A 24,711-nucleotide genomic window follows, 5' to 3' on the forward strand; every position below is an offset into this window, starting at 1 on the left:
AACTATTACATAAAATATAGAAAATAATTTTGTTCTAAAATCTCAGGACATTTGCCATTTGTTCACATTTTTTGCAGGACACAACTGCCCAAGGAGGGACTGTCCCTCGCAAAGTGGGACAGGTGGTAACCCTATCTGTGGCTAAACAATTCCTCAAAGGTGTCCTACATATTAGACCTCCCAGGAAGTCTGTTCCTCTTCCTTGATCTTAATTTTATTTAGGAGACATTGGCTGGCTCCTTTTGAGCCTGTAACTACAGCTTTCTTGCAGCATTACTTTTAAAGACTATTTTGTTAGCTTTGACTTCAGCTAGATGGATGAGCTTCAAGTCCTTGTGGCTTCTCCTTTTTTGGTTTTCCATAAGGACAGTGTGTCCTTGTGTAGTAACTCATTCACAACATTGGGCAAAAATGAAGGATGGTCACTAAATCAGTCCATTCATTTGCCCACCATTTTCACTTCTTCCCCATCTCCTAGTGAGAAGGTACTACACACCTGGGATGGGTATCGACAACTCAGATTTTTTTTTGGCTAAAATCAAGGCGATCAGGAATTTGTATAAGCTTTGATGCTTTTCATCCCAGGTCTTTGGGATTGCTGGTTTCCAAACAAATTGTTTCCTCTTGGATTTCCAAGGCTATTTCTTTTTGTTGTTTCTCATGGTAAGATCCTTTTTTTGTTTTTAGGCTCATTCTACTAGGGCTGTTTTTTTTTCTGGTTCTTCAAGTGTTTAGACACCAGTTATATTCCTGAAGCAACTGCCTGGACTTGTGTTTAGTGAAGGTATGTATAGAAGTTAGATGGATTCTCCAGATCTAGAGCTACTTTTGCTAGGGCAATTCTTCACTGCTCTTTAGAGAGCTCTTCTCCCACTTGCTCCTCGCCAGGTATCATTATGAGCTTTGGTACTCTCCACCATGTAATAAATAATGCAACAGCAGAATAGAACATAGTAGAGTTGTGTAAAATATTAATATAATGGTAGATGTCCTTCTCTTCACTGTTGCAGTACTCTATCCCTCTCTCCTAACCCACTGGATATTGCTTTTTCTTATGACTGTATGATTCACCTTGTTTCCTTAGACTGGCGCTCCTTCTGGGGCATTTAGGTCTGAGGACAGTACATGCAGATGTTAAATTTATGCCCTACATACACGGGAAGCATACACGCAATGTCCCACGTGCTTGCAAGTAGTAAAAGGCTTGTGTATACTGGCCAGATGTCAGGTTGCCCTTGGCAGGGAATCACTCATGAATACTGCAACAGTGAAGACATCTATTGTTACGGTAAGATTTTACACAACTATACTATCCTTGAATCTCATTCTTGCTTTCTTTGCCAGTTATAAATATAGTGCAAATAAAGGGGGAAGAGGACACCTCTGCCTAGTTCCTCTGCTCAAACAAAAATTATCATAGAGGAACATTGACTTCACCTCTGGTCCCTTGTATATCTCCCTAATCAACCTTAGAGTTTTGTCAGGGAGCTCATATGCTTCCATTGCCATGATCATAAACTTCCAGCTTACTCTTTCAGATGCTTTCTGTGCATCAAGATTCACTAACATTGGTATTCTCTTACAGCCTGCTTACCTCTGAATCATCAGTGTTCTGTTGATATCAAAAGTTTGCCTCCCCTCAACAAAACCATTGATCCAGATCTGTCAATTTTGGCATCACTTTTTCCATTCTTTTAGCCATCATAGACATAAACACTATAATCTTGGTTTAAGATTGAAATGGGTTTGTATGAAGCGGGATCTTATAGGTCTTTGCCCTCTTTAGATATTGCAGCTACCACCACTTTCTTCCAGGATGTTGGTGCTTCTCCTTTTAAAATACTATTAAATAAAATCTTCCAGATCCAACTTTCTTCCTCCTCGTCTCCAATCTTCCACAGGAGTACTTATCTATTCCTGGGGATTTTCTTGTGGAGGGGTTATACATCACTATTTTTATCCCATCTTCTATCCTGTTAGTAATCGAGCCTTGTCTACCCCTAACCTTGGCAAAATTATTCCATAAACCTTTCCATTTGTACTTTTTTCAATTTCCATATTTTTCTGCTTTATATAAACTTTCATAAAATTTCTGAAATTTTTAGTATCTCTGCAGGATCTCTTATCTTCCTTGTTATAGGCTCCCAAAGCTTGGTGACAGCCTTTTTGACTTTGTTGCATGAGTCATTGTGCTAAATGATTTTGTGCTCTGGAGTTATCAAAAAAACTGTGGCTTAACAGCAATCATTATAAACTCGTAAATATTATTGAGATAATTAATCCCTTAGTTTCTGTTTAGCATTTTGTAGTTGCTCTTCCTCTTCTGTGAGATTATCCCTGTTCTGCAATACTTTAATATTTCAGTCCCTCTAAATAATTCTTGTTGCTTCTTAAACATGTAGCTCTTATTTCCACCCTATTTTTAAACTCCACTTTAATTCCATTCCCTAGCTATATTTTCAGAAGAAATATCGTGTCTAACTCCCCAATAATTTCCACTACCCATTCCTTAACTTTCTCTCTTGTCAACAGATAGGTGAGAAAGCACCAGTGTCTCATTTTTATTTTATTATCCTGTGCTTTTATTTTGGTTGTTGTTGGTTCGTGATCTGAAAAAGCTATCGGATGTGTATCAAAACTTTCAATTAAGTACACGTTCCTGTGAAATGCAAGTTCTGTGTAGCCTAGCCCAGTTTTTGTGTCTTGGGAAATACGTAAATTCACTCTGAACTCCTACAACTGAATTCATTTCTTCCATTTATTTTGTTCTACATTTGTTAACCGGGTTAGTCAGTCTGGGTGTAAGCCCATTTTCTGCGGAATCCCGGGGCGAAACGCTCCAGATGTACTAGTTTTACATAAGCATTAATAGAACAGAAAAAGTTGATTATTGTAATAGAAATATACATTAGCATCAGTGGCATCTCATTTAAAACAATCAGAGGATGGTGTTTTGAGCATATTTAGACTATACAGTTTTATATTATTACATAAGCATTTGAGGGAAGCTTAGTTCTGTTAGGTTAGTATAGATGGAGAAAGAGGAGAAGTGGGGGTTTGGAGAAAGATTTCTGGCAAAATTAGTAGATGTTAATTGGTTATTACTGTTCTAGGGGGATATGGGTAAAAAGACATACAGGAAATGTATTAGCCTGGATTGATGTAGGAGCAGGTCCAGTTGCTATATAGGTAGTCTTTTAGCTGTTTCTTGTGTTGAGTTTAGTTTGTAGTATTTTAGAATGTATTGAATTCTGTTCCAAGTTTTAGAAATATGGTGGGAATAAAGGGCATCGCCAGACTTGTTGCTTTTGGAGACTTGTAGGAGGATTTTGTGTGTAGAATGGAGGTGTCAAGTATTGCTATATTGGAGTAAGTGTTGCAAGGCTGGGACTGTGGCTGATATATTAAACCGTGGGTGAGAATGAGTTTGGTATAGGTAAGGTGTTGGGGCCGTTCTAACCATTTTAATTCTAGGGAGGAGCAATGATGGGACCTATGTGGGAAGTTTGTACCAAATTTAGCTATTTTGTTATAGCAGAGTTCAGGTTTGGCAAGTTCAGTTTTGCTAAGTTTGGTGAGGATAAGAGAAGAGTAGAGTGGATAAGAGGCAAGGTCTGCCGATGTCTAGGCTGGCTTGGTTTTTAAGAAAAGGTTTAATGTGGTAGAGAGAGCCAAGTTTGAGTTTTTATAACTGCTTGAGATAGGTGAATGTCAAATTTCAGTTTATCAATAGTGACACCTAGTGGCTTGGTTTGGGAGGTGGCGGCTATGATTGTACTATTTGAGGAGTGAGTTGAAATGAATTTGGAGGTATGGTTGACTTTATTGGAAGAAAAAGTATTAGGTTGGTCTTGTTTGGGTTCAGTGTAAGGGTTAGCTTTGTTTAGCCAAGGTTCTGCTGCCAGAAATGATTGAGATGTCCTGTAGTTGTGTGAGGGAGGAAGCATTACACAAGAGGGTGGAATTCTCTGCATATTTGATAACTGAGGTGAGAGGGATGGCTTTATGCATTTGGTTAATGAAAATGTTGGAGTAGGGGGCCTAGTATGGAACCTTGTGGGACTCCAGTGTTAACAGGGAGTAGAGATAACTGTTCCTGGTTCCACCTAACAGCTTGGTAGATGATTAGGTAGCTGTGGAATCCTACTAAGGTAGAATGGCTGATATTTAAGATGGATAGCTCTGTTAGTAGTTTCTGGTGTGAGACTGTCAAAGGCCTTGGAGAGGTCTAAGAAGATGGCGGAAATGAGTCTGTTCTCGTTTCTGTAGTAGTTTACAGTGTATGTAAAACAGAGGATGGCAGTTGTGGTACTGTAGTGGGGGTGAAAACCATGTGTGTGAGAGAGGAGGTTATTGGATAAAATATTTAAGAGCTGGATGTGGATGCATTTTTAAAGTATTTTAGGGGTGAAATGATGGCAATGGGTCTGTAGTTTTGAGAGTTCTGTGGAGTTTCCATCTTTAAGGGAGTGATGGAGAGTTTCCAAAGTAGGGGGACATAGTTTTCAGTGATAGAGCAGTTGATGAGGATGGATATGGGGTATGCAATGACCTCTGCAGCAAGTTTTAGAAATTCTGATGGCAGATTATCTGTGGCTAGGCTAGTGGGTTTGAGTGTTAAGAGGTTTTCTTAGGGTGTGAGTTGGAACAGGTGTAAAGGAGAAGGTATGTCAAATAATTTCATAAAATTCTTCAAAAATCTACCTTCCTTTATGTTTTGCTTTTTAGGCAACTCAGACACATCTTCATGGCTGCAAATCAAACTCCAGTCCCCACCTATAAGTCCGTATTCCCTGCTGAAAGATTAACATTTTTCCAAGAAGTTTCTTAAGCTCCATTAGAGATGTTTTAGTTGGAATATAAATGCATTCCAGTGTAATCCTCCTGTACCAGTAGCCCATTAGTACTGTAAATCTTCCATTGTTATCTTTATAGTCTTCCATTGCTGTTGGATCTCCTCTTGCAGTTAATATAAGTACTCCACTTTTTCTTTTTCCCAGGTATTCTACTTGACCATCCTGAAAACCTTTTGTTAAATTCACATATTCAGTTCTTTCCAAGTGGGTCTCCTGTAGCATTATTTGCACACTATGGTGTTGAATATAGTTCACTTACTGTCTTTGTTTTTGTGTAGGCCTGTAAGACCATTAACATTTAAAGATAATATAGAAAGTGTCATGTTAAAAAGTTGCTCACATTTTGTGTAACCGCTTTAAGTATCTAGTTCCAGCTTTTGTATTACATGCATGCGCTGTTAAGCAGGTTGATCTTAAACGCATGTTGTTATACCGATTTGAGCCCATGCCACATCTTGCAAAACATTGATTAATTGAAGACTCTCAAACAAAACAAGCATACCCCAATACACCCTTTAAAAATCTATTAACTTAATACTAAGACAAACTGTGTACATCTTCAAATATTGAGGTTTTTCCATCCTAATAGGAAGAGTTGTCCAAAATTCACAGCCATAAACTTAAACTTGGGTTAACCTAAAAGAAAGGTTATCCATGCTAAGATGCATGAATACGGCCTGTTTCTACCAAGTAATATCCCACATTGGGAGGAATGGGGTAATTCTTTCCACGGAGTTTAGGTCCTTCCAATTTTGATTGCCCCACCCTTTCTCTCTCCCACTTGCATGTCTAAAGAGTGAGACTTGGTGTTTTCAGGTATGCTTTACTCACCTGATCAACTTCCAGACACACAGCATGCCGACATGTCCACTGCCATGAAGAGTTATAAAACTGTGGAGAACATTGAAGTAACATATTAAAAGAACTTAGTTTTTCAGAGAGTCTTTACATCTCTGATGGGGGGCTTAACCCTTATATTCTTGGTACATAAATGTAACCTGACTGTGATTGCACCAGCTGTTAGAAAAAGGGAAAGTACTTTTTACCTTTTCTCTGACCTGGGGGAAATCTCTTGTGTAGTATATTTATAGACCTGGGGTATGTGGGCAGAACCCCCACACACACGGATGTGTGGGGGGTTGTAACCCCTCTCCAGAATTTTTTCTTTTATAATTATAGGTCATGTCAGGGTACTGGCTATAATAGTAAGCTAGTACTTTCAGTTGCAATAAGAATGGATATATCCCAGTGGTAGTATGAACTACATTGGATAGCCTTGTCAGATCTGTTTCGTAGGAGGGTTAACCTGACTACAAATTTGAGTAGATGTTATTGGGTTAAAAAATCAAATTTAAATTTTGTTCCATTCTTCTTAAAGCCTTTCTAGCCTCTAGTTAATATGTATTTAGTGGTCCCGGTCTTGAAGATGATGCAGTCAGCATTTTAAGGGTTCCGTTTTAAGTGTAAGTGACCGGTCTGTTCAAAACTACATAATGCTTCATAAGAATACTTTCTATCTAAATAGCTTCTGGAAAGTGAAAAAAAGTGTAGTCCTTTCTCCTTTATGCTGCTACAGGATGCCCATCTTGTTCAGGATTTTAGCATTTTGCATTTGCTTCCTTATTTTAACTTGTTAATAAGGTATTCACCATATACTTCGCTCCAGTGTTTGCCTAACTCAGATGGGGGTGATTCAAAATTTAGCCCCTAATGACTGCCCCCATAGATCATTGTTCCAGTAAGAACTGTGTGATAAACTGTTCAGTCTGGCCAGTTTAGTGATTTGGCACAAGAAGTCCAATCTCCAGGCCGATATTTTTGGGAGTAGTTTTAGAAGTCCAGTTGGACATGCTGCTTCTCTCAAGTCTGACTGCTGTGTTTCCTCTTCACAAAAGTTACAAGAAAGACTGCTATTATAGTGAGACCATCTTAAGGGCAGTGGATTATTTTTTCATGGTATCTTTGGCCAAAGCAAACATGCAGAAGAACCAGTAATGCCCGAAACCCTTGCCAATACCTCAAGCTGTTATCAATCCTCCTGACCTTTTTTGTACAATAGACTCAAGGTGGAGAGTGAATAGAGTACAGACAAGCTGTCATTTGTTCCAAAGACTGACCACATATATCTTTAGTTTGAATTTGAAGTCATACCATCTCTCGAAAGCCAAAAAAGTGATAATCTTGTAAATTCAAGCTGCCATGCACAAAACCTTTGTTAGAGTTGTGTATTGGGGTGGGGGCAGTTTCCAGTGGCAGGCCATTATCTCTGAGGTTGCGCTTGTATTGCTCATGAAAAGAGAAACAAAAGATTTGATGTAAATCTTCATTCTTGACTGATGGGTTCGGTTCTAAACCCTCGGAAATGACTCGCCCATTATACAAAGCTCGCACCAGCTAAAACATGTCAAGCTAAGGTTCTACCCATACTGCCTCTCTTCCCATTACCTCAGATCTTGTTTGCTGTGTAGAAAATTGGACGCGTCAGCTGATGCTCTCAGCCAAGTGCTTAAAATTTTCTTTACCTGATTATACTATTTCAGATCACTTTAATACTTTACTACTTACTGTCATTTTAAGTCTTTTTTGTGAGTGTACTATTTGAAGCTTTCTACCCCATTTTTTACCTCTGGGTATTTCTCCTTTACCATTGCTGGTATTGGGCCTCTCCTCCCCTTTTACTGTTAGTAACCTTTCAATACCATCATTGGTATTTTTCCCCTGCTTCTTTCTTTTCACCCGTGTTGGTATTCTCTCACTCTCTCTTCATACATTATATATATCTATATATATATATATATATATATATATATATATATATATATAAAATTGTTGGTATACAACACAAAAAAAGGGTTTTACTTTTCTAAACTATTTTTCTTTTTCACTACGAACGAGAGTGTGTGTGTGTACAGTGTATTTTGACCGAATATGGCAGAGAAAAAGGAACCTCTGGGTTCAAATGTAAGGTCTGTGACAAAGATGCCCAATTCCGATGGGCATCTTTCTTGTGTCTAGTCTGTCAGTCATCTGGAAGTTCAACCTCTTTGTGATATCTGTAAGGGCTTTAGTGACCAAACTCTTGCAGAGAGATGACATAAGTTGGTTCTCAAAGGCTTACTGAAGTGCCCTTTTAGTGAAGCTCTTTCTGAGATGGAGACTTCAAAATCTCCAAAGTCTGAGACAAAAAAAGTCATTTGGTACCATCTTCCCCTAAGTTAAATTACTCCCAAGTCTCAAAAATCCCAGGTGCCAACAGTTTTTTTTTGGAACTGAAGGCGAAAGTTACAAAATGCTCCGGTGCCAAAAACAACAAAATCAGTATCTGTGCCGTCTGTTGATCTTATACAGACAACTTTGTCCCTGATCACAGCTTCGGCGCCAACTACCTATCCAGCACCGGTTGTTATAACTACTCATTTGGTTCCATTTTCTCATGCTATTCAGCAGACCATAGTGCCGAAGGTCGATGTTACAAGTAGCCCCCGATAGATATTCCCCGTCAATAGACCCCTTTTTGGGTCAGCAGCAGAGTCCCTTTGTGAAAGATCTGAATCTCCTTTGGGAATATCAATCTGTTCCTCCAGGAGTCTATCGGAATTGGATGTAGTCAGATTAGTGGGTCAGCACTTGGCAACCAGAAGCCTCCCTCCCCCTGGAGCAGAGGCATACTCTCCCAAGACTCCTACATATATTCCTTCTTCAACCTCCCCCCAGGTCTTGGAGCAAATTGCTTCAATGCTGCCAGTGTCAACTGCTTCAGTGCTGATGGTGGATCTCACCTCAGTGCCAGAATCTACTCTGTGCTCTCCGGGTCCTTCGGAACCATTGTACCTATAGGACCATGATTTTGCTGCCAGATGTCCTTCAAGAATGCAACTGCAGTCCTGACATATGGGTTGTCCTGCCTCAGGCAGCCCTTCGGTCGGCCGGATTCCAAAGTCTGGGTCCGGCGTCGGCTGATGTCGCCTCCTCCCCGACGTCAGAGCGGCTGGGGTATAAAGGCATCAGCCGACGCCATCTTCTTCAGTCTTTCTTGCCGCGCGGTGCCCGAAGCAGAAGCAGTTCGCAAGTGCCGGTCGGTCAGCTCCTGTGCTTCCAGTTACCAAAGTCATCTAAAAGCTAAGTACCCCGTTGGGGAACATTTTTCTTGCCTCAGCCGATGTCAGAACAAATTGAGAAAGTTAATTGTTTGTCTTGCGGTAAACAAATACCTCATAAGGACTTCCATTCTTACTGCCTCCCTTGCCTGGGCCCAGACCACGACGTCTCGGCCTGTGCTGCCTGTGCTTTCTTTAATAAGCGCACTCTCAGGCACCGGGCAGAATTTGCCGAAGACTTTTTTGGCGAATCCTTCGCTTACATCATGCCGTCGGAACAACCGGCAGCTCAAACTACCAAGAAACGCAAGGACCGGGACCGACACCCTCGACCCGCGCCTTCTACCGATACTACGCCTAAGCCCTCCGCGAGTGCTCCGGCCCCTACGGAAGTGATCCTTCTACTGCTCCAGGCCGACGACACCGCGTTAACACGCGCTTCGGTCCCGGAGGCTTCTCCGGTGCCGGTTGTTGATTTTCCTCCAGAAACTGAAGTTCTCGATCTACCCGACACCATTCCTGTGGACAAGGTTACCCCTGCACGTGGGGCAGCTAGGCCTACTGGTTCCATGTCCATCATGGCCTTTGCACGTGCTAAGGCCGCCAGCCAGGCCAAGGCCCATCCTAAGCCTACCCCACAGGCCCCTTCGTCTGATAAACAGATCATGTCTCTTGCTGCAGATCTAATCTCACTTATCAGGGGGTCTCAGCCCCACCCAGACAGAGGTTTTCAGCCGCCTGCAGAAAAAAGGCCTAGAACTGAGCAGGCAGACAACCTCTCTTCAGATGAAGCCTCTGGGGATTCAGAACATTCAGACCTCCAAGAGGAATCCTTCCAGGCCAATGAGGACTCTGATGCTGAGGAATCAGTTCCCTCTGCCTCTCCTCCGGAGGATTTCTCTTTCGGTGAAGTCCTCCACCCCATGAGGGAACATTTTAAGTGGCAGGGTCAGGAATTTTCTGATTCTAGGAAAAGGCTTCGTACCTTCCTCAAGTTACCCCAGCACAGACCTTTGGCTATCCCTTCAGTTTTGGATGTCCTGGATGATGTATTCTCAGACTCCAGTGCTTCCCCTGATTCTCTCCCTCCTGCTCCTGTCAAGCCAGACAGATATTACAGGGTAACTGACACTCACAAGCATCTCTTTAAGGCCCACTCTGTGGATTTAGAAACTATTTCGCAGGGCCCCAAAGGAGTGGCTTCCTCCTCAGCCAAAAACCCACTGCCTGCTGACAGGGAAGCAAGGTCCCTGGAGAGATGGGGTAAAAAAGTTTATACCTCTACCACCCTTGCCATGAGGTCACTTAACTGCCTATTTCATCTGTTTCAGTACCAGGATTATTTGCTGGATGATTTGCAGAAAAAGCTAGCCTCTCCTGAGCCTATAGATAGAAAGACATTGCAGGATTTAGTTCATAACACTCAGCAGGTTAGCAACCACTTTCTTCAGTGTGGTTATGATGCATTGGAAGCTTCATGTAGCGCAGCTATGACAGGGGCTGTTATCCGTAGACATGCTTGGTTGAAAGAACAGCCACTGCCGGATCATGTTAAAATAAAGCTCCTGGACGCACCTCTGGATAAACAGAAGCTTTTTGGTGCTAATGCTCAGGATGTGTTGAAATCTATTGAGGAGAAGGCAAAATCTGTACAGACAGTAAAGGATTTCCTCCAGGTTCAGCCTCCCAGATTCAGCAGGAATTGGCCTTCAAAGAATTGGTCCTTTCCAGACTCAGACAAGTTTCAAAGGGGAAAGAACAGGCGTGCAAGAGGTAGAGGGCAATACAGAGGCTCCTACAGGGGCCGCCAATGGCAACCTCAAAACCAGAGAAGTGGCACAGGTAGCTCACCTGCACCGCAGGGACAATTACAATGACTTACCTTTTATTCCGCCTACCAAGGCTCAAAGGGAAGCACCTCTAGGCGGAAAATTATTTCTATTCTCAAAGAACTGGCACATTATAACACAGGACAATTGGATTTTGGACATAATAGACAGAGGTTACAGGTTCCACTTCCATACTTTACCAACAGGACAAGGCATGCCAAACCTGCCACAAAATCAAAGGGCAGAGGCACTCCGAGAAGTCTCAAAGCTGTTACAAATAAAAGCAATAGAGAAGGTTCCTCCTCAGGAACAAGGCCAGGGATTTTACTCAAGACTCTTCCTTGTTCCAAGAAAAGAAAAGCAGTGGAGACCTATTTTGGACTTATCCGCTCTAAATACTTTTCTCATGGTGCCAAAATTCAAGATGCTGACGTTACAGCAACTTCTTCCCATGCTGGGCAAGGGGTCTTGGCTGGTTACTCTGGACCTCAAGGAGGCATACCTGCATGTCCCTATCAGACACAGTTGCAGAAGATACCTCAGATTTCTTGCAGGAACAGAGCACTATCAATTCTCAGCATTGCCGTTTGGCTTATCTACTGCGCCCAGAGTATTCACGAAATGCCTGGCATCAGTAGTGGCACACTGCAGACTCCAGGGGATTCAAATATACCCTTACCTGGACGACTGCCTCATACAAGCAGACAGCAAGCAAACCTTAACAAAACACTTGGATTAATGTCATTCATTTGCTACAGGCTTTGGGATACACAGTCAACATTCAAAAATCAAGACTACTGCCATCCCAAGAGATTATTTTTCTAGGAGCAAAGCTGAACACACAGCTACAAATGGCCTTTCTCACAGAGGAGAAACAAGAGCATTTAACAGACTACTTCAAAAACCTAGCAAAACTAACCCACCTGACCGCAAGGAAGACCGTGCAGGCCCTGGGGTTCATTGCATCTTGCGTTCTTCTAATCCCTCTGGCAAGACGACACATGAGAAAACTACAATGGTACCTCAAAAGCTTGTGGTCTCAACACAGCCACAACCTAGAACACATAATTCCGCTCATACCATGCCTGCAAAGGGAATTTTTATGGTGGGCTCAAGCAAGCCACGTAAACGAAGGCATGCCTTTCAACAAAGCTCCAACAAGTCAAACTATTACAACAGACGCCTCAGACCATGGGTGGGGGGCGCACATGGACGGCAGGTGCATTCAAGGGCAATGGACTCCCATGGAAATGCATCAGCACATAAATCAAAAAGAGATGTTGGCAGTGATACATGCAAATAGAAGCCTTTGGAAAATCTCTTCAGCAAGGTCATCTGCTAATAAGGACAGACAACACCACTATCATGTGGTACATAAACAAACAAGGGGGCACTCATTCCTACCCCCTCTGCAGACTAACAATGACTCTTTGGGAAAAGTCCCTGAAACTGAACATCTACTTGCAATCCCAGTTTGTTCCGGGCAAGGACAATGTTCTTGCAGACAGGTTGAGCAGAAATTTCTTGGATCCACACGAATGGATGCTACACCCACGCATTTTCTCACAAATAACTGCATGGGGAAGACCAGACATGGACCTCTTTGCATCTCATCTCAATTATCATCTGGAAAGGTTTTGCACAAGGATTCACCATCCTCTAGCTTGGAAGACGGATGCTCTTTCCTTCAACTGGAATGCCCTAACAATTTATGCATTCCCACCCCTACCTTTTAATCACCAAGGTGTTACTGAAGATCAAGGCAGAGCAACCAAGAGGAATCTTGATAGCTCCAGACTGGCCAAGGCAACACTGGTACCCACTGCTACTGAGCATAACTCACACCAAACCGTGGCCCTTGCCTCAATGGCCTCAGTGCCTGACTCAGCACAACTACAAGACCGTTCATCCGAATCTGCAAACCTTAAAGCTGACAGCTTGGAGAGTTCCATGACTGGGATCCATGACTCCCTCTCCAAAAAGGTTCAGGAAATTTTGTTGGAGGCACACAGACCTTCCACCAGAAAAACCTGTTCGGCCAAATGGAAGAGATTCACCATCTGGAATGTCAACAAGGGACAGGATGCATCACTGATGAGCATACCTCTATTAGAATACTTGGCAGAAATGTTTCACAGTGGCCTCTCATACTCTTCCATCAAAATCCACGCTTCAGCGATCTCAGCACATTACAACTGTGATCCACCTGTATTTTCGCATCCCTTGCTAAGACAGTTACTAAGGGGTATAAAGAATATCAAACCTCCAAGGAAACGACCAATTCCTGCATGGGACCTCAATTACGTCTTGGAAAAATTAACTCTTCCTCCTTTTGAACCAGCAGCATCTTCAGAAATGCAATTTCTATCTTGGAAAACGATTTTCCTGTTGGCAGTCACCTCAGCAAGAAGAGTCTCTGAGATACAGGCCCTCATGGCAGTTCCTCCTTTCCTCATATTTCATAAGGACAGAGTTTCTCTTAGGACCAATCCTTCCTTCATGCCTAAGGTGATATCCAGAGTGTCTCTAAACCAAGCAATTCACCTGCCTACTTTCTTTCCTAACCCTCAAAACAAAGGGGAAAAGCTGTTACATACTTTAGACATTCACAGGCAACTACGCTACTACTTGGACAGAACAAAGTCTACCAGGAAGTCTGACCAACTTTTTGTAGCCTATGCTGCTGGGGCACAAGGAAAGGCAGTCACCAAGCAATCTATCTCAAAATGGATTGGACACTGCATCAGATTCTGTTACTCTTTCCATGGAAAAAGTGTGCCAGTTAATATTAGACCACACTCCACCAGAGCTATGGCCACATCCACAGCTTTTCTAAGAGTGGCTACAAAAGATATTCTAGAGGCTGCTACATGGAGCTCCGTGCATACATTTACCAAACACTACAACCTGCCACTATACTCCAGATCCCGAGCAGGCTTTGCTTCGGCAGTCCTGCAGGGCCTTCTAGCTACACCATCTCTTGCTTAGTCCTACCATCCCCAGCTTGGCTATGGTTTTCAACCCATATGTCAGGACTGCAGTTGCATTCTTGAAGGACATAGTACAGTTTTGTACCTACCATAAATGTAATGTCCGATAGATATGCAACTGCAGTCAGGTTTTCCCTCCCTCCTACCCCTCTGCTTTTTCCCTTGGGTCCATCCCCCCCCCCCCCCCCATTTCCTATAAGCTGGGGATATCTGTTATGGTGTATCTGTTTATTACTGTTGTGCATGTCTGGATTTTTTGTTTATCCATTCACAAATTTTAGCCTTCCCTGGAGGGCACCTGGCATCTGGGGCAAGAAACACTGAAGAAGATGGCGTCGGCTGATGCCTTTATACCCCAGCCGCTCTGACGTCGGGGAGGAGGTGACATCAGCCGACGCCGGACCCAGACTTTGGAATCCGGCCGACCGAAGGGCTGCCTGAAGCAGGACAACCCATATGTCAGGACTGCAGTTGCATATCTATCGGACATCTACATTTATGGTAGGTACAAAACTGTACTTTCTAGGATCGGCTGTTTGTTTTTTCCCTTTTTTTTCTATGGCTCAGTCTGTGGCTCTTGGTACCATGGTAGTTTAAAGTCCTCTCTCAGCTCCCACTCTGGGGGGGGGGGCTTGTCGGAGCAGGGTGTGACCCTGGTTCTGAGGTTGGCTTCCTCTGTTCTGGGCTCCCATCCCTCCTTGGGCAGGCCTGCCTTCCAGATTATGGAGTGAGCTTTAGCCTCAGCAGGCTCCCCGTTGGTTCCATCCCCATCTGAGTGCCAAATCTTTGCTTCCTCTGGCTCGCAGCTGCCACAAGAGCACCAAGATACCCTAGTTCAGGGTCCCAACTCTTCGGAGTTCTCCTCAGAACTTCGCCCTGAGGAGCCTCCCCTTAAAATCATGCAAGAGGAAGCACCTGGATTGTCCAGAAGAATCCGTCACTGAGGATATAGATTATTATGAAGGGGAAGGGTCCCCAAGGTTACCCCCCTGAAGATGTCTCCTTTGGTGACATCCTAGAAATATTAAAAGAGAGGGGTGATTGGAAGCCTTCAAACCCATCCTTTTGCGGAATTTTTCTTGCAAGCTTTTTGTGCCCACCAATCTACTACTACTAATTTTCTGGGAAAGACCGTCCAAGGTATGTGCCCACAAGAGGCCAATTTGTACATCAGTGTCCTAGAACTGAGGGCAAGCGTTGCAAGCATTTCAGTTTGCCCTTCAGGGACAGTTGCTATCCAATCAGAAAACATGTCCGTAGTTTAATATGTCAACAAACGGGGGGAGGGGGGCAAGATCCTACCCACTGTCAGGAAGCCCTAAGAGTTTGGCAATGGGCAATCGCGTCCAACCACTTTCTAATAGCAATGCATATCCCGGGAAACTCTGTGATTGCAGGCAAACTGACCAGGTATATCTTTCTGCCTCATGAGTGGTCTCTCAATCCCAATGTAGCAATGAAGATCTTTTGCCGTTGGGGTCAGCCTTGCTGTGATTTGTTTGCCTACCCCATAAACCACAAGTGCAGTAGCTACTTTGCCCTAATTCCCCCTCGCTGGGAGTCCCTGAGAGATGCACTTCACGATTGGCCCCCGGGACTTTTGTACACCTTTCCCCCAGTTCCACTAATTCACCACTTTGAGGAAAGCCCAGTGGTTGAGAAGCAAAGTGATTCTCATTGCACATTACTGGCCCCTTCAAGTCTGGGTTCCCTTTTTTTTAGTCTCGCCTGGTTCACCACCCGTGGACTCTAGATCCAACTTCTGGACCTGCTGTCTCACCCTTGAGGCTCGGTGCATCTCGGGCTGACTGGTTGATTTCTCCAATTCCAGTAATTGTCAGGCAGAACAACTTGCCCTACCCAGTGCAGAAGATGCTTCTGGCTTCCCATAAACCATCCACCCGAAAAATTTACCTAAACAGAAAAGATTCACTGTTTGGATTTGTACAAACTGCGTTGATCTATTGGCACCAGTTGGTAAGGTCCTGGAATATTTAGCCACCTTATTTCAGTTGGGAGCCTCAACTTCTACAGTTAAGGTTCATCTAGCTGCCATTTTGAGTTTTCATACTGGTTTTGATGATCATTCATTGATGTCTCCTCATCTGTGCGGCCTTTTTCTTAAAGGCGCTCAGTATTTAAAACCCCCCCCCTTTCAAAGATCTGGAAGCTCTTTTGGATTTGACCGTAGTTTTACAATGCCTAGTTCATCAGCCCATCAAGGCAGCAGCCACTTGTGACCTCAACTTTTTATCTTGGAAGACCCTCTTCCTAGTTGCTATCACATTTGCTAGGAGAATTTCAGAGTTACAGGCTGTGTGTGTGAATCATCCGTATATAATCTTCCATAAAGAGAGAGCATCACTCAGAACCAATCCCTCCTTCCTTCCAAAAGTATCAGAGTCAACCAGACCATAGACTTACCAGGCTTCTTTCCAAATTTTTCAAAGGAGAGTACTGCTTGCATATGTTGGACGTCTACACGCAATTATGTTTTTACTTGCATAGAACGAAATCCTCTAGAAAATCAGACCAACTACTACTATTCTTTTCAGGTACCAGACTGGGCAGACTGGTATCAAAGGTCACCTTCTCAAAATGGTTAAAAGACTGCATTATCTTTATATACAACCAGAATAAACTTAAACTACCAACAAAAGTTAGAGCTCATTCTACAAGATCTGTTTCCATTGCAGCAGTCTTCCATTGCAGAGCATCTGTGGAAGACGTATGTGCAGCTGCAAGTTGGGCTACCCCACATACCTTTATCACTTATTACAAGTTAGACATGGTCTCCAGGCGAAAGAGTATCTTTTGGCTGTATGGTGCGCAGGAATATTCTTCCGTAGGGCCTCCCTAGATCTAAAGTAGCTGGGGACTTTGTCCCATCAGTCTAGAATGAATGAAGATTAACAATATCAGATAAATGTTATTTTCTTACTACAACGTTCTATCTGTGTTGTCCGTCTTCATTCATTCTTGACATCCTACCCTCCTGCCCCCTCCGAGACGCTCCTGGAGGATGCGGAACTAGCCCTGGGATTTGTCATAAGGTTGTTCCTCGGACAGCGCTTCCATATTTTTTTTTTTTATGTTGGGCAAAGTCGATCTGAGGTAATGGGAAGAGAGGCAGTATGGGTAGAGCCTTAGCTCAAGAGTTCTTGGCTGGTGTGAGCTTTTATAATGCCCGAGTCTGTTCCAAGGGTTTGGAACTTAACCCATCAAGAATAAATGAAGATCAACAACACAGTTGGAATGTTATGTAGGAACATAATTTATTTTTATGTACATTTCGTGTACATATAATTATGTGAAGTATTGTGCTTCATTACTGCTGGTACAGGTGGGTATTTAGACTGAATGCATAAAACCAAATTGTTTACCTATAGATACTTGGAGCATAATGACTTGTAGTAGGATTGAATCAAGTGATAGTCACACATACTGAGAAGGTTAGTCAGATAAGAGCATGTTTTCTAGCCACAGCATTTCTAGAGGCCATGGTTGTGGCAGCTTGGTAGGGTTGATTAGGAGAGGTCATCTGTGATGAGCAAAGTGGATTTATTTGTATAAGAAGAATGTTGACAAACTCAAAGGAGACTTGGTAGGCAAACCATTGAGAATAATTTTATAGTTGTGTTAGAGGCCTCCTTGGGAGACCGCTCTCAGGCTTGCTGTGTATGGATGACTAATAGCTGTCAGTATTGTGAACCTGCTAACACATATGGTCATAACCTTGTATTATGTTATAGATGCTAATTTCCAAAATATCTTAATGTTAAAGCAAAGTTTGCCTTTTTGCTGATTAAAGGTGATCTCCCTGTTGTGAAAGACATTTTTAAGTGAAGTAGTCTCTTTTTTTTTTTGTTTGCAAATTGAAATGTTTAATCTTACCTTCACTCTAGGTCTGTGAGGGCCCGCAACATCATTCTGATAAAGAAGATGCAGACCCGCTATCAGGGAGTAGTATGTGCAATGAAAGTGAGTATTTTTCCCTTTATAAAACAAAATGCACAGAAACCTGTCCTGTTTTGGGGACTGGTGCAGATTTTTCTATGAGGGCAAGAATGCTGCTTGCAGTAGTCTCATTTATCTGAACAGTGATTATCCGAAACATCAGTTATCCAAACCAGCCTTCAAAAGTTTTCTGGTAGGAAAAAATCATAGTCTGAATATGTAAACGTTATAATTATTCGCTTCAGCATGTATGTTCATCGCGTTTCACTGTTGCAGTCCTTACTAATGGGTTATCTGGCCTCCAGTAGCCCTCGATCGGCCCGAGTACCAAAGGTAAATGGATATGACGTCAGCTGCTATTGTTTGTATAGGGCATCAGTATCCTTGATAAAAAAAAGGAGGCAGCTGACGTCACTTTCTCAGTCTTCTTTGCCGCGGAGCCTGACGCAGAAGCTTTTTTGCAGGAGTGCCGGTTGGCCGTTTAGCTTTTTGATTTCCGACTACGAAAGTTGAAGTCATCTACAGCTAAGTACCCCTTTGAGGATCCTCTTTTTCTTGCCTAACAAATGTCAGAAAAAGTTAATTATTGTCTTAACTGTGAAAAGCAGATTTCCCATAGAGATTTTCATTCTTATTGCATTATTTGTTTAGGCCTTGACCACGACATTCCTAATTGTAATCTTTGTGCTTCTTTTAATCCATGTACTATTCGTCGTTGGATTAAGCTCTTAGCTAAGCACTTTGGAGTTTGGCACAAGTTTGTCGGTATGGCATCCACTGGTCTTCAGGCATCGGATATTCCAAAAAGCGTAAGGACAAAGACCGAGACAGGCTTCAGAGAGTCAAATCTTCCAACGACGTTAGGTTGGTAGTCAGTTCAGCGGTAGTCAGTGAGGTGCCTTTGCAGCCCCTGAAGTCCATGGGTTTAACAGCTCAGGCCTTTGCGGAGACCATTTCAGAGTTCCCCAGGCTTTCGGCTTCCATTTTGTCTTCGGACCTTCAGCCTGTGACAAAGCAGGCTCTGGTTTCCAAAGGCCTCTGTTCTTCTTTCTGACAGCAGGCACATACTGACAACCTCCTCAGTGGCCAAGCCTCCTGAGTCCTTCCGACTGTCTAGTAAGTCCTGTAACTGCAAGCCCGTGAAGAAATAGGCTCCAGTTGCTCCTCATTCCCCTCAATGTCGGATGGTTAAAAAGGCTAATGATCTTTTAATTCTTATTAGAGGCTCTTCACCTCCTCCTTCCAAAAGAGGCAGGGGTCTTTTTCCAGAAGCTTTATCCTTTTCTGGCTCTGAGACCTCTAGCATTTATTTATTTATTTATTTATTTTATTTATTTTACATTTGTTGACCGGGCTAGTCTAGCTGGATATATGTCCATTTTCAGTAGAGGCCCGGGGAGAAAAGCTCCAAGTGTAGATTACAGATATAAAAAAACATATAGGAAACAGAACATAGACATTGTTGCATACAATTTTACATAAAAAAGCAGTAAGTAGGGAACATTAATGTAAAAAATGCAAACAAAAAAAATTTTTTTTGAAAGCATACATATAAAGTTACTGTAAGGATAGATAGGATAGGAGAGGAAGGAGTGAGTTTCTGCTGATGAAGAGATGACTTCTCAGGTTTTTTCCGTTTTTGAGGAGTCTGATGCAGAGAAATCCTTTCCTTCTGCTTCTCCTCCAGAAGATTTTTCTTTTGGTGCTACTTTGAATTCTCTTTGGGAGCATTTTAAATGGGAAGGTCAGGAATGCTCTCAGTCTAAGAAAAGGATCAGAAAATTCTTGAATTCGCCTCAACACAAGCCTCTGGCTATTCCCCCTGTGTTGGAGGTGGTGGATGATGTTTTTCTGGAAAATTCCTTGACCTCCAACTCTGTTCCTCCTGCTCCTGGGAAACCTGACCGGTACTATAGGGTTCCTGAGTCTCATTTGTTTCTTTTCTGTAACCCTCTGGCTGACCCAGAAGTTATTTCTCAGGGGCCTAAAGGGGTTAAGGCTACTGTTGCCAGTAATCCTGTTCCTTTTAATAAAGAATCTGGGAATCTAGACAGGTGGGGAAAGAAGGATGTTCGTGTTTCACTGTTGCAGTCATTACACTTGGGTTATCCGCCGGCAGGCGACCCGCAGTCAGACAGATTTCCAAAGTCTTGGTACGGCGTCGGTTGCTGTCGCCTCTTCCCTGACATCAGTGCTACAGGGGTATAAAAGTTGCAACTGACGCCATTTTCTTCACTCTTTCTTGCCGCACGGTGCCCGAAGCAAAAGCAGATCGCAAGTGCCGGTCAGCCGACTCCTGAGATTTTCAAAATTGAATTTCAGAACCAAAGTCTTCAATAAAGCTAAGTACCCCGTTGGGGAAACTTTTTCTTGCTCCAGACCGATGTCAGTAAAAGTTAATAATTGTATTTCTTGTGGGAAGCAAATATCTCATAAGGACTTTCACTCTTACTGCATTCCTTGCCTAGGCCCTGATCACGACGTTGCTAGTTGTCGGTTTTGTGCTAGATTCAATAAACGCACTATTAAATGTCTGTTTGAATTTGCTTTACATTACTTTGGATGAAGATTTAACTATATAATGCCGTCTGATCAGCTGACGACCACTGTTTATAAAAAAACGCAAAGACAAAGAAAGAGACAGGCATCAGAGGTCCAAAACAGACTAAGCTTCTAGGCCAGTCGCTGGTTCTCAGTGAGGCGCTTTTGCAGCCCTTGACACCCGCTACCTCAGAGCCACAGGCCGTAACAGACAGCCACGTGGAGGCCACCGAGGCCTGTGGAAACTCAAGGTATTGGGCCTACAGAAACTATGCCCTCAGATGGGTCCGGAGCCACTGAGCAGACACCGGCTTCTGAGGGAGTCTTCAGACCTTCACAACTTACTATTAAGACTACTACAGCAACAAAGGCAAAGTCAAAGACAAGGAAACAAGTGCAGCATTCTCCAGAGCAGTCATCCATGCCAAAGAAACGGATGCTAAAAAGGGTCGAGGACCTTATTTCTTTAATCAGGGGCTCCCATCACCCTCCTGCCAAAGGCCTAGGCAAGACTGATTATGATTCCTCTGATTCTTCTGATCAGGACTATTCTCTCCCTCCTTATGAGGACTCTGATGCTGAAAAGTCCATTTCTTCAGCCTCCCACCTGAGGATTATTCTTTTGGGGAAACCGTGCACACCATGAGGGAGCATTTCCACTGGGAAAGCCAGGATTACTCAGAATCCAAGAAAAGGCTCAGAGATGTCCTTTTACTGCCTCAGCACAAGCCCCTGGCTATCCCCCCTGTATTTGATATTGTAGATGATGTTTTTACTGAATCCAGTCTGTCTCCAGATTCTTTACCCCCTGCACCAGTAAAGCCAGACAGGTACTACAGGGTCCCTGACTCTCATAAATTCCTTTACAAAAACCCTGCTGCAGACCCAGAAAGAATTTCTCAGGGTCCTAAAGGGGTTAATGCTTCCACTGCCAAAAATCCTGTCCCCTCGGATAGGGATTCCAGAGCTCTGAACAGATGGGGGGAAAAAAGTTTACACTTCTGCCACTTTAGCTGTAAGAGCTTTAAACTGTCAGTTTCACATGCTAAAATATCAACAGTATCTCATGTCATTGTTAAAGCAGAAAATGGTTACAAATACGGAAAGTCCAGACGGTAAAGAAATGCAGGAATTATTGCATGCAGTTGAATAAGTGAGAAAGCATACTCTGCAATGTGGTTTTGATTCATTAGAGGCTTTTTGTAGAGCCGCAGTTACAGGCTCAGTTATTCAAAGACATGCTTGGTTGAAGGAACAAAGTTTACCTGACCATGTTAAGGTAAAGTTATTGGATGCACCACTACAGCATGATTCTTTGTTTGGTGTTAAGGCAGAAGAGGTGTTAAAGAAAATGGAGGATAAAGCAAAGTCAATGCAAACTGTGAAATATTTCTTGCAGGTTCAACCACCTAGATTTAGCAGAAACTGGCCTTCAAAAAAATTGGTCCTTTCCAGTGTCAGACAGGCCATGAAGATGCAGATACAGACGCCCAAGAGACATCTCAGCCCCAAGGCTCCTACAGACCTAAGCAGTGGGGTGCTTCAGCCCCCAAAGGAAGAGAAGACAAATCACAACCCTATAGGAAACAAACACAATGACTTCCCTCTGCAAATGCCAAGCTCTTACCAGTTGATAGCACCCCTAGGGGGAAAGCTAGCACTTTTCACAAACAATTGGCACATGATCACCCAAGACCAATGGGTGCTGAATATAGTTTCTCAGGGGTACAGGTTCCACTTCCACACGCTACCAAAACTAAAAGGTATGCCAAACCTGCCACAAAACCAGTGGGCAGAGGCACAAAAACAGATTGCTGCCCATATGGAAATGGGAGCTATTCAAAAAGTTCCACAAAAAGAATAGGGACAAGGATTTTACTCAAGGCTTTTCTTAGTACCCAGAAAAGACCAGGCCTGGAGGCCAATACTCGACCTGTCCATTTTAAATACTTTCCTGGATGTACCAAAATTCAAAAAGTTAACACTACAACAGCTCCTGCCCATGCTGAACAAGGAGGCTTGGCGAGTTACTTTAGATCTCAAGGAGGCATACCTGCACGTCCCAATCAGACAATCGTGCAGAAGATACCTCAGATTTATAGCAGGCTCAATGCATTACCAATTCTCTGCACTGCCCTTTGGCTTATCTACTGCGCCCAGTGTCTTAACAAAATGCCTGGCTCCAGTAATTGCATTTTGCAGACAAAAAGGCATTCAAATATATCCCTACTTGGACGACTGCCTTATTCAAGGAGAGAGCAAGGACATTCTTCTAAAGCACCTGGCGTTTGTAAAAAAGTTACTAATTTGCCTAGGGTACACAGTAACCGAAAAGAAATCAAAACTAGTGCCCTCTCAAGAGATAATATTCCTGGGTGCAAGCTTAAATACATCTGCCCAGATGGCTTATCTTACGCCAGACAAACAAAGGCAACTGACTCATTACTTTCAAATGATGGCAAAAAAGACCCAGCTCCCTGCCAGAAAACTTCTGCAGGCCCTGGGTTTCATGGCATCCTGCATACTACTAATTCCATATGCAAAACTGCATATGAGGAAACTACAGTGGTATCTAAAAAGTGTTTGGACTCAGCATTGTCAAAGCCTAGAGACAATCATAGCCTTAATCCCCTGCCTACAACATGGTGGTCCCAGGCCTGTTACCACAACAAGGGAGAGCCTTTCACCTTACCTACAGCCAGGCAGACAATAACAACGGATGCATCGGATTATGCCTGGAGAGCACACATGGCAGGAAAATGTATTCATGACATGTGGCCCAGGGAACAAATGCATCTTCACATCAATCAGAAAGAGATACTAGCTGTACAAAATGCCCTGACAGCCTTCAAGGACCTAATACATCCAGGACAACTACTAATAAAGACGGACAATACCACAGTTATGTGGTACATAAACAAGCAAGGAGGCGTGCATTCCTACCCCCTATGCAGACACGGGTCTACTTCTAAACACCGACACGCCGATTCCCCGACACAAAACTCACCGACGCCAAATAACCGACAACACACAAACCCGACAACGCAAAACACAGAACACCAAATCACCGACACACGGAACGTAAACAACACGCGACACTACATACCATACACACTAGCCCTGACCCAAACCCTAACCCTAAGGTCCGACACTATCGCACACTTCACCTACCTGCACCCTAACCCTAACTCACTTACACACCCCTAGCCCAAGCTCCGACACTAACGTACACATCACCTACCTGCACCCTAACCCTAACTCACTTACACACCCCTAGCCCAAGCTCCGACACTAACGTACACATCACCTACCTGCACCCTAACCCTAACTCACTTACCTGCCCACTCCTACCGCCGTCACTATCGCACACTTACCGGGTCGCGATCGCAGATTACCCTTGTCGGTCTTTCCACTGTCGGCGAATCACCCTGTCGGTATACGTACCTGTCGGTCATCTGGCGTCGGTGATTTCCGCGTCGGGGAATCGGCGTTTCGGTCTTCTGAATGGGACCCGCAGACACGCCATGAATTTGTGGAGCAGAGCAGTGACCTACCAGGTACATCTGCAAGCACAATTCCTGCCAGGAACAAAAAATACACTGGCAGACAAACTAAGCAGAAATCTCATGGATCCTCACGAATGGAAGCTAAATCCACAAGTGTTCAGCATAACGGAGTGGGGACGCCCAGACATAGATCTGTTTGCCTTGCCCTCACAATTGCCAAATACAGACATTTTGCACAAGGACTTATCACTATCAAGCATGGAAAGTGGATGCTCTGTCATTCAGCTGGGAAAACCTGACAGTCTATGCCTTCCCTCCGATGCCTCTTCTCACCAAAGTACTTCTAAAAGTCAGACAAGAGAGGCCAAAAATGATCCTATTTGCACCAGACTGGCCACGCCAGCACTGGTATCCAATCCTGAAAACTCTCTCAGGACCCACCTTGGCCTCTTCCTCTAATCCCTCATCTTCTGACGCAACAAAACTATTAAATTCTGCACCGTCAACTCAGTACCTTACACCTGTCAGCATGGCGAATAATGTAGCCACTCGGACTGCAACTCTCTCTAAAGCTGTAATGGATGTAATGTTGGAAGCCAAAAGGCCCAGCACTAGGAAATCTTATGCAGAAAAATGGAAAGGATTCTGTGCTTGGAACCAGGCACAAGGGCTCGACCCACTGGTCCCTAATATACCTCAGATTTTATAATACTTGACTGAGATGTTGGACAAAGGCCTATCTTTTTCATGTATTAAAATCCATGCCTCTGCCATTTCAGCTCATTACAGTGCGGCTCCTATTTTCTCACATCCTCTACTTCGGCAGTACCTCAGAGGGGCAAAGAATATAAGACCCCCTAGAAGAGCACCAGTACCAACTTGGGACCCCAATTTTGTTTTAGAGAAACTAACACTGCCTCCATTTGAACCAGCCA

At 43.5% G+C, this 24,711-nt stretch overlaps 1 protein-coding gene across 1 annotated transcript in view; it reads left to right on the forward strand.

Annotated features, from left to right (window-relative positions):
- Window positions 1-24,711, forward strand: part of CSDE1 (cold shock domain containing E1) — a 2,062,269-nt gene that overhangs the window by 743,008 nt on the left and 1,294,550 nt on the right. The window contains exons 6-7 of the mRNA XM_044076154.1: window positions 17,678-17,757; window positions 18,381-18,538. Of these exons, the coding sequence (XP_043932089.1) occupies window positions 17,678-17,757; window positions 18,381-18,538 (238 nt within the window). The remainder of the gene's footprint in view (window positions 1-17,677; window positions 17,758-18,380; window positions 18,539-24,711) is intronic.

This window comes from Protopterus annectens, chromosome 7.part0 (genome assembly GCF_019279795.1).
Source record: "Protopterus annectens isolate FY-2018-M chromosome 7.part0, PAN1.0, whole genome shotgun sequence".
Taxonomy (NCBI): Eukaryota; Metazoa; Chordata; order Ceratodontiformes; family Protopteridae; genus Protopterus; species Protopterus annectens.